Consider the following 10,157-nt stretch of genomic DNA (forward strand, 5'->3'; position numbering starts at 1 on the left):
AACAATTATTTACTTAGACGTGACCCTTATATGCCTGACTGTCAAACTCCAGGAAGAAATGAGCTGCACGGTGTCTCGTCGTCAAGGTTACGTGTACCGAATCAGAAACTTTCACTGGTGACAAGCTAATTGTTTCGCTAACAGTGGGTAACTCAATGACTGTAGAAAAGTCATTGGGGTAACTAGTACAGTTCGCCATTGTGCTATATATATTTCAGTTACAAACCCTTAAATAATGATGAAAAAAAATGTCCGAAGTGGTTAAAAAGGAAGACAAGTCGGGAGCTGTTTCGGTTCGGGTAAAGTTTCCTTGACTTATCTTGCCTTTCGCTAAATCATCAAACTCGTGTATGCTGTTTTTAGGTCATTTTCTGGAGTATTTACATTTTATGACTGTATTGCAGGTGGAAGACGATTTAAGACAACTCAAACCTAGTCTTGAGAAAGTGACTGTCAGTGAGGGGAGGACAACACTGAACACTCAGGCCCTGAACATCAGGGTGAGAAATCTTCACGCACAGTAGCATTTATATTAAATAAAGAGACTTAAGTGAAACATAGTACACGTAAGAACCGACAGTTAATAAGTTCTTGACTGTCTGTAGAAACATGCAGAGGATTGTTTGAAAACAGTGAATAAGCAGCAGCTGGTTCTTCCTCCCATTGAAGATTTACAAAAAAAGACTATTTCTAAATGGTAAGTAGTATTTTTAGTGGGAATATTTTGCTCAACCATTACCTTTTTGCAAATTTGATTAAATATGTTTAGAATTGTTGTGAATTCTGGTTAATTGGGATTGTGAGTCTGAAAGAAAGTCTTTACACAGGACTCCTTGTCTGGAGAAAATCTCAGATGTGAAGAAACAGAGAGAAAACCTTCCAGGAGCTCCAGCAGGGGAACAGGTAGATTATTATGTGCATTCAGAAACTTTAAAAAAGGATAATAAATGACCTTTTTTCAATTAATGAGGGTGTGTACAAGCTAAACACGTGCAATACGATAGGGAAGGTAAAAGCGGGCAAGGATTGATACCTTTTTTGTTTAGCAAAAATCCTAACTATTTACACGCTCATTGGAAAAATTATTAGGTACACCTGTTTGCATTAACAGCATGTCAATGCAAATATCAATAGCCCAATCACACGGCAGCAACTTGGTGCATTTAGGAATGTACAAAATCACCTGCTGAAATTCAAACTGAGCGTCAGAATGGGCAAGATGATCTCTGGACGTAGCATTGTTGGCGCCAGGCGGTCTGTTCTGAGTATTTCACAAATTGCTAGTTTACTGGGATTTTCCTGCACAACCATCTCTATAAGGTATACAGAGGATTGTCTGAAAGAGAGAAAATATACAGTGAGCGACAGTTCTCTGGATCAGAGGAGAATAGCCAGACTCCTTTGAGTTGATCCATCACTTTACGGTTACAGTGTAACCATCTTCAGATGGCTGCTTCCAGCAGGATTATGCACCATGTCACAAAGATTGTTCACCTCAAAGTGGTTTCTTGAACATGACAATGAGTTCACTGTACTCAAATGGTCTCAACAGTCACATGATCTTAAACAGAGCACCTCTGGGATGCAACAGATCTGTATTAGTGGCGTGATGCTGTCAAAGTCTCTGAGGAATGTTTGCAGCCCCTTGATGAAACTTGTGCCATGATGAATTAAGGCAGCTATGATTCAAAAGGGGGTTCAACCTGGTACTGATGAGGTATACCTAATGAATAGACTAATGAGAGTGCATCTTCTATTACAATTTCTGATTTTTTTTCCTTTCTCTGTTTCAGGACAAGTTAGCATTGAACATGTGTTTGCCAAACAAAAGATCCATTAGGCATCAGAAATCTGGGAAATTGCTTACTGATACTCACAGGAAGAGAGCAAATGAGGTAAGTAATATTCCATAAATGTAGAATAACCTGTAGTTGTAGTTTGCTATCATGCATGATTTCTTTAGAAACTACACCTTACAGAAAGCCATAGGGTCTTTCAAATGAAGTATAAACATGGTATTACATTTACTGATCATATACATAATGTTATAACATAAACAACTCTTAATCCAGTTATTCTTATTGTGATGTATTATTTATCACAGGTGGGTCTAAAATAAACCCTGTGAACTTGCCACTTTAGTCAACTTTTCTCTGGAGCCTTTGAATCTGTTTATTATGTCGATAGTTGTTTTTTTCTCCAAAAATTATGTGCTACAGTTTGTCGGATTGAATACTCTACACAAAGTAGCTGACAGATAATTTGCAGTGGCTTTGTAAAACGGAACCACAAAAGAGAATTTCGACTTTTCATTTGTTGCAGACATCAGGCTCAATGTTTTCTAATTATATTTGAAATGTTTTCATGGGGCATTTCAGTCTTACCGCTGGAAAGAACACCATTCACTGCATGAAATCTCGGCTATAATCATAGTTTTGTCAGAGTTTAATCATGAAATAATAATTATTTCCTCCGGGTATTTGCTTTGTACAGTGAGAAAAGTTTCTGCTGCACCTGTGGTGAATTAGATATCATTGTTCTTTTCCCCGATACTTACTCTCTAATCCTTCCAATAGACAGTGTGTGCTGGAGTGAAGAGTGATGGTAGTGTTCTGTATTAATAGATGCCTCAAGTCTCATGTTCAGACAGTCTGTGACGTAAAGGTCACTTGGCTTAGGGATGACATCCAGCACTTGTCACAGCAAACAAATTAATCTTTGCAAAGGTCGGCATTAGTTTTAGATCTATTTTACACACTTTTCTGATATGTTTTTGGGAATCTCTACCTGACACAAGAAACATAGGCCAAGACTGTCACTCTGATATAGGAGAGATGGAATTGCTGGCTGCAGAAAGCGGAAAGCAGCAGATTGCAGCACATCAGCATTCTTCTAAAGTAACAGGCGCCTGATTGCTGTGCTACGGGCTACTGGTTTACAGCTGTCTCAAGACAGAAGTGGATACCTGGTCCAGCATGCCAATAAGACAGCCGTAGCTTCCCCAACTGCTAACCACTGGCTCTCTGCCTGCTACCATCTCCTGCAACTCAGGCCAGCTCTTCTTCTCTCCATACCCATGCCAGGCAATGAGCGTTTGCATTTTAGCAATTTTACAAAGGGTGCCACCTTTTTCCCAACCTCATCTGAAACAGATGTGTGCCTTTGAGGGGAGAATCTCACTGCACCTGGCTGCTACCTGTGGTCTGTCAAAGAGCTCAGTGGTCTGAGAAGAACAAAAGAAAGGACATTAGGTGACAAATCTGGAGGAGCACAAACTTTCTGTTTTATGAGTTGTGAAATGTTTAAATGTAGTCACAACAAATTCATACTGAAATTAGGCCAATAAATCTTGTTTTATTTTTATTGTAATCCAGTGTTATGAATTAAAATGTTTAAGGTTAACAGATTTGAATAACTATGATTGACAGTGAGTTACAGCGAAGGTCCTATTGCCAGTGGCACTTTTCTAAATTCTTAATGAATGCAGCAAACCTGTTGTTTCTGATAAAGCATGCTATCCTGAACCGCTTGTTTATACTTATTCCCCTAGAAAATGTTTTCATGTCTAATGGGACAGATGGGTTTTAATGTGGACAGTAGCAGGTAATGTCAGGCAGCGTTTTGTTGGTTGTGTTTACATCTGATGTGCAGTCACTGATGTTGCGAAAATCTTCTGTTCAGGCAAAAGGTGACAGGATAATCTCTGGCTCTGTGGTGAATCTTCAAGGAGCTGAATCAAAGGGCCATCACATCCTGGTAGTTCCCAAAGAAGACTTTTGGACAGGTTAGCAGCATTTCACCACCCCTACACCATCTCCTCATCTTTTATACTCCAGACAAACATCTTTTGACATTCTGTGTTTGCTTAATGTTTGCGGAAACTTTGATCAAGTCAGTAATTCCACAATACTCTATAGTGTCAAACTCCAAATCATATAAATTTTTATATTAAGTTAGTAGTATTAAGTTTAGATACTATTATATATATTTTCTTAATCCTGGGAGAGGATGAACGAGGACAGTGCCACATCCAAATTTGTGTTCTGTGTCGATCGACTACAAGGCTGCATCTCTTTATCCCAGAGAAGATTGATATTTTTCAAAGATGGGACAGCGCTCTACAGAGTCTGTAGCAGTTTTTCCTGTTTCTGTCTGCTTTTTACATTAACCTTGAATTTATTATTTAGGGAATATTAAAAAATGTCTTTTATGGAAAATGTCATTTATCTTTGCTAAAAGTTCTACTTTTTTAGAATACCAAACTTTTAAGAATCTGGATAAAAGTCCATCAGCTTTGCCAAAGCTATTATGTTTTTTGTCTCATCCTTCTAGCTGTTTTAGTTTTTCTTTCATGATTTTAGGTTAAATATCTCAATGACTCTGTTCTTGAAGAGATAGCTGATGCTTGATTTGACTTCTGATCACTTTTAAAATGTATCTGGGTCTTTCTGTGAATTTTGCCCTGATAGATTCAAAGTCCACGTGCCACGAACAGCCAGTATGTAAAACAAAAGCTGAATCCACTTATTTAAGAGCAGACAAAGACTGCACACCCACTGAGACACCAGCTTTCGCCACAACTTCCAAGAGCATGGTTCCTAGAAGTCCTCAGGTACACTAATTCAAAAATAGTAGGTGCTAAAAACCAACATTTTCATGAATTGTAACACTGTTATTAATAACTAAGCTGGGTGTCTCTCACTTGTTTCCTCTTTAGAGCCTGCCTGTAGATATCCCCAGGTACCTTTTTACAATCAGAAGTGGACAGGTCGACCCAATGGCTGCAGACTTCTGTCATTTCAAGCAGTGTTTTGTCTTGTGCTGGAGCAGTGTGGTTGATGTTCTAGAGGCCCTGCAAAAACTGCTCAGGGAGTTTGCTGTGCCTTTAGCCAAAGTGGGTGGAGAGCGCCTGGTGGAGCTGAGCCATGTTTGGGATAGTGGTTGGAGTAAGGCTCCTTCAGCGATGCCTGTCCTCTCAGTGCTAGAAAACTGGGAGGAGGTTTCAGAACTCATCTCGCACCCAGGTCAGCGCTACAAGGGAGAGGGAGGCATCGAGGCCGCTGCCATCCACATCCAGTCCTCCTGGAGGCGCTACTTAGCCCGGACAGCCTACTTGTGCCACTGTCGCCGCAAGTGGGCGGCGGGCACCATTGCCATCTCATGGTTGATGCACGCTCAGCTGTGCCGTGTCAGGAAGGCCCTGCAGGCTCGGCGTTTTAGTCAGCTGGAAAACAGCCGCAGCCGAGCACAGGTGATGCTACTTTCTCGCTTCCATCTCTCTTTTACCTAATAATGCTCTGGTACCTGTTTTCTTGACTATTCTCTCAATTTCTCCAAATCCAATGAATCCATTGATATTTGTCCTTTGACTGTAAATGGATTCCTTTTCATTAAAATAAGGTTGCACATTGTGATTCTGTTTAGTATAAATGTTCTGTATTTTACAAGCATTTTTTAAGGCACATGGTCATTTCTAGAACACCAAGACAATTTTAGAAATTTGGACAGAAGCCATGTAATGCTATGCTAAGATGCAGTGTTATAGACAATTGTTTACAGTGGTAAAAAATGCATTTCTCTAGTACTTACAGTGTGAGATTTAAAGAAACAAACCCAGATATACACATTTTAGTAAAGTTTAAGGAGAAAACAAAAAGACAATGGAAAAGTGGACGGGATGAAGACAATAAATATAAGTATAGCCACACTGTAAAAGAAGACAGAAGCAGAAACAGTGGTAATGAAGGCTACAAAGCCTAGGGACAATCAGCTGATTGTCTGTTACAGTTCAAGTAATAATTACTACACATATGATGAAATGTTATAAAAATGAAATACGTGTTTTGGCATTTGTTAGTTATTTGATCTCTAAAAGGGAAAGGTTTCCCCTCTCTCTCTTCTGATACTCAACATCTGATTTAATGAAAAAAATTGATTATGTATTTTCTCAGTGCCACATCAATTGTGTTCTTTGTCGATCAAGCACAAGGGTACTTCTCTTCACCCCAGAGAGGATTGATATTCTTATAAGATAGGACAGCTCTCTACAGTGTCTGTAGCACTTTTACCTGTTTACCAGTTTTTTACAACCTTAGATTAATTTAGGAAATATTAAAAAATATATCTTTCTGCTTTTAAAAATGCCACACTTTTTAGCAAGTGAGCATGATTTGTGCTATTAAGTATCAATCCTGATCTAATGAACAACTAATGAATCTTATTCCACTAGTATGAAATAAAATATATTTACATAGTCATGGCTTCTGCGTTTTTCAGTAAGCTACAAGGCAGATTTAGGTGAAGAAAATCAAATATTGTTCAGAGAATGTGTTTTATATATTGCCCACATACTGGAAAGGGATTTTTTCTTCATTCAAAAATAATATGTTACTGTGAATTTTAACGTGTAAATAAACAGTAAACATGTTCTAATCGCACTGGCATAATTTAAGAGATGCAAAAGAGTGACGGTACATATAATCTACACCAGAACTGCAGTTAAAAACAAGTTCGTTTTTTTATTTATTAGGCTGAAAAGACTGATTTTCTTCATTGAAGACTTCCAGGCAGGCTTCCCAAAGTTTATGTTCAGTATCTCCAAATATTTTAACATCTCCTTAACATGGCAGAATGCATGACGTATACTTAACTACGTTAACTTGTAATCTTAGACATGGGAAATAAAACAGTGTTTCTATTTAAAAGACTGCTGTGACAGTTCAATTGTTCTACATACGTAATATTCTGTAATCCTTTTCCCTTTTCTTGTAGATGTCATGTCTCTGTGTCATCTGGCTGAACATCTTCTAGAGCGCTGACATAATATTAATTAGTGCCTAAAACCTCATTTAGTTTTACCATTACTGTGTGTGTATACATGCACTAAATGTATGTTCTCACTCTTAAAGCATTCATACCCTGGTAATTAAGCCTGCTAATCTTCCCCTGGCAGTAGCATCATGTACCTTGCTGATTGAATTAATTGTGAGAAGATGTTCCTAAAGTAAACGCTTAATTTAATTACGGTGGTATTTTATGCTTGGTTTGCTTCTGTGAGCCCAGAGAGAGATTGGCTTGATGTGTTTTAGCTATGCAATGATATGATGATTTGTGTGTGTATGTGTGTGTGTGCATACGCTCTGGCGATCCCATCTCTGATCGCTCCTTTTTTCCGTCCCCAGCATCTGGCAGCCAACTGGAAACGCATCCAGTCCTTCAAGAGGACCATTATCCACATCCCTTCATTAGGTAGCTTTCTTTGCCTGCTGCACACACACAAGCACATCTGATCTAGCAGCAGTCACCCCCGGTCTCACCACTCTGCTGCCCCAGTCTGTGGCCCTGGTGCAGGCACTCTGTCTCGTTCAAATGACTCTCTGCAGGAAAGCACTCACAGGATGATGACAGTCCCCATGCCAGGGAACTGAACAATTTAGTCTCAATCGCCATTTAATTTGTAGATTAAGCAAATGAAAAGCCATTATGGTGAATATTTACAAGCGGCACAAAGGTCTTATTTTATTGCTGCGCAAAAAAAAAGGCAGAAAAAAAAGACACAAAAGAGGAATCGCTGCTGTGTTTTTCACGCTAAACACAGAGTGCAATCTAGGATCGGTTCTTGTTCTAATTTCACCACAGCATCCACATTTAGACAGTAATCAGGCATGTGCATTGTAAATCATTGAGCGATTGTCTAAAATTATTAAGCCTAATTACTAGCAGATGGAATGCTTTATTTGCACTTGGGGTGACTACAGAGAGTGCTGTGTGAGCAAGGATAATTAGAAAGTTGAACCCCATTGTTGTTAATTAGCATGAATCCAATCATTTAATTACCTTGATTCAGTTGAGGATTCTCTCTCAGGCAGAAATCCAGACATACATGGGCTAAAATCCTGGCGGTATCACTGAATGTAGTTCAGTGGTGGCTGGACATGGTGCAGCAGGACTCCCAGCACGCGACAGGCACAGCACCTGCTAGTTATTAAGCTAAATTAATCATCGGATTGCACTACAGTGTGATTAGACTTAAGTCCCTCATCCCCAAGTCTAGTAACACACGCATTATCAGTAGTTGTACAGAGCTACAGATTTTTAAACTGTTAGATAACATATAACATTTTTCTGACAGGATACTCTCAGAGGAAACGACTGAACTTGAGAGGCTTTGACATCCTACAGAACATCCAAATGAGCAGGTTGTGTGATATTAGAGGTAAGCTGCACAGCTTACGTTTTTTTATTGTTCATATCTGTAAACATGCCATTTGTAAAACACTCTTTGTGTAATTGTAGATGAAAATGTGGAGGTGATCTACATATGTCCCCAGCATCTGGGAAACGACATCTTGGACTATTACACCAGCCTCCTGAAGTGTGATGGAGCCACAGATGGGGCTGATACCAGGACCGCTCGAGCCTCATCCTCCGTGAGACGCTACATCATCCTCACACCTGAGGCTGTAGATTATTTCCCAGTAAGGATGACAGTATTCACCAATTTACTTGCAACTTTTAAGTATTAACATGATAACAATGTGCCTTTTGAGCACAGAAATCTGCTTACTATATATTTATAGATGCCACAAGCGTTTGTAGTTTATAAATTATCCTCTAGAGGGTACCAAAGGAGGTTGTTGTTATAGCGCTACACTCTGTCTAACATTTTTTCATCTTTCTTTCTACTTGTCAAACCAAAACTCTACATATTTTGCAAGTTTTACTGAATTTAACTGAGGGTGTTTTCAGATGTTGTTCAGCAGATGATTAAATTCCATAGTGGGTGGTTTAATTAACTCATCATTACATTTAAAGGCTGTATTTTTAATAGTTCTGAGTATCTCACTGCTATAAAAGTGAAGCTGTTGCTATATTTATCTTTGCACATCCAGCCATTCTATCCATCTTATTCCATCATTTTGCGCTAGATTGAATGTGCAACATGACATGGTCTTCTTCATTCTTTTTATTGATTTTCCTGCTGTTTTGTTGTTAAACTGTGCCAGACGTGTTGCTGAGATGAATCACTGCTACCCATGGCTGGCAGCGCATTCTGCCAGTGACAGAAGGGATAATTCCATGTGGATCAAATAAATACAGATGTGAAGTAATTAGTTGTATTCCCAAGGAGCTCATTGGGAGCACACATTAAAGATGTGAAGGATAGGGGAGGCCTCCCACAGGCAGCTTTTATCAATTCAACCTGCTAGAATACAGGAGAGGTCAAAACCCTGCTGGCTATTTCAATAATAGATCTGTTTTGTGTACACAGTGATAAATCAGGTCAAGAAACAACCCTTGGAAGAGACAGTGAAAACGCTCCGCTTTGAAAATCGTCCTCCCCTCTTCTCTTCCAGACCCATAACATGTGCCTGTCTACACTTCTGAAGTACAGTCCACAAACCCTGAAGCACATCAGAAACCTGATCCAGGGGAAGCATGCCTATATTGTGGGTGGAATTGCCCACGTGGATGACCTGGCGGTAGCTGATGAGTTAGGGCTACCAATCCTGGGTCCAGAACCTGCTATTGCTCAACACTACAGCACCAAATCTGGAGGGAGGAGAATTTTTGTGGGGGCAGAGGTCGATGTGCCACCTGGTCAAGGAGACATCTACTCGCTAAACCAGGTCAGACACCAAATACTGCATTACACAGTCCTTCATCACTGCTCAGTAACAGATGAAAACATAATACATTTTCCCTCCTAATGTTTGTGTTAATTTAGTTTGCACATTTTTCAATCTTGGTCAAGCTTCATGAAACACTGGCAGAGCTTATGACTCAAAACACTGATGTGCAGCGCTGGCTCTTCAAGATTGACTCAGAGGGTGGCAGCCACGGTACAGCATATTGTGATACATGCCATCTTAGTTGCTATAAGTGGGCTCTGCAGGAGTATCATCGTTACGGGCCGGAGCTGTGGAACCCAAAATGCATTCAGGTAAAGATGTGACTCAGAGCATTATGTCAATCTTCCTGTGACTTAAAATTTTTGAGCATAATTTTACACTCAATTTTATGCAATGTTTTATTAAATGAGTTTGAATTTGGAGTTTCTGTTTTTCTTTTTTGATTACTTTTCCTTATTACATCTCACCAAATTTATGTTTTTTTTACTATTATATCCTGTTTTTATGGCTCTCTCCAAAGCAGTG

At 39.4% G+C, this 10,157-nt stretch overlaps 1 protein-coding gene across 1 annotated transcript in view; it reads left to right on the plus strand.

Moving 5' to 3' along the window:
- Positions 1-114: 114 nt before the first annotated feature.
- The window catches only part of iqch (IQ motif containing H), a 22,514-nt gene continuing 12,471 nt past the window's right edge, over positions 115-10,157 (plus strand). The window contains exons 1-13 of the mRNA XM_085411079.1: positions 115-299; positions 405-500; positions 606-697; positions 828-903; positions 1,794-1,895; positions 3,682-3,784; positions 4,470-4,612; positions 4,718-5,251; positions 7,182-7,248; positions 8,132-8,215; positions 8,296-8,477; positions 9,357-9,629; positions 9,728-9,943. Of these exons, the coding sequence (XP_085267205.1) occupies positions 249-299; positions 405-500; positions 606-697; positions 828-903; positions 1,794-1,895; positions 3,682-3,784; positions 4,470-4,612; positions 4,718-5,251; positions 7,182-7,248; positions 8,132-8,215; positions 8,296-8,477; positions 9,357-9,629; positions 9,728-9,943 (2,019 nt within the window). The 5' untranslated portion in view covers positions 115-248. The remainder of the gene's footprint in view (positions 300-404; positions 501-605; positions 698-827; positions 904-1,793; positions 1,896-3,681; positions 3,785-4,469; positions 4,613-4,717; positions 5,252-7,181; positions 7,249-8,131; positions 8,216-8,295; positions 8,478-9,356; positions 9,630-9,727; positions 9,944-10,157) is intronic.

Source organism: Rhamphochromis longiceps, linkage group LG7 (genome assembly GCF_057381845.1).
Source record: "Rhamphochromis longiceps isolate RC_006_pf linkage group LG7, R_longiceps_female_GT1.1, whole genome shotgun sequence".
NCBI lineage: Eukaryota > Metazoa > Chordata > Actinopteri > Cichliformes > Cichlidae > Rhamphochromis > Rhamphochromis longiceps.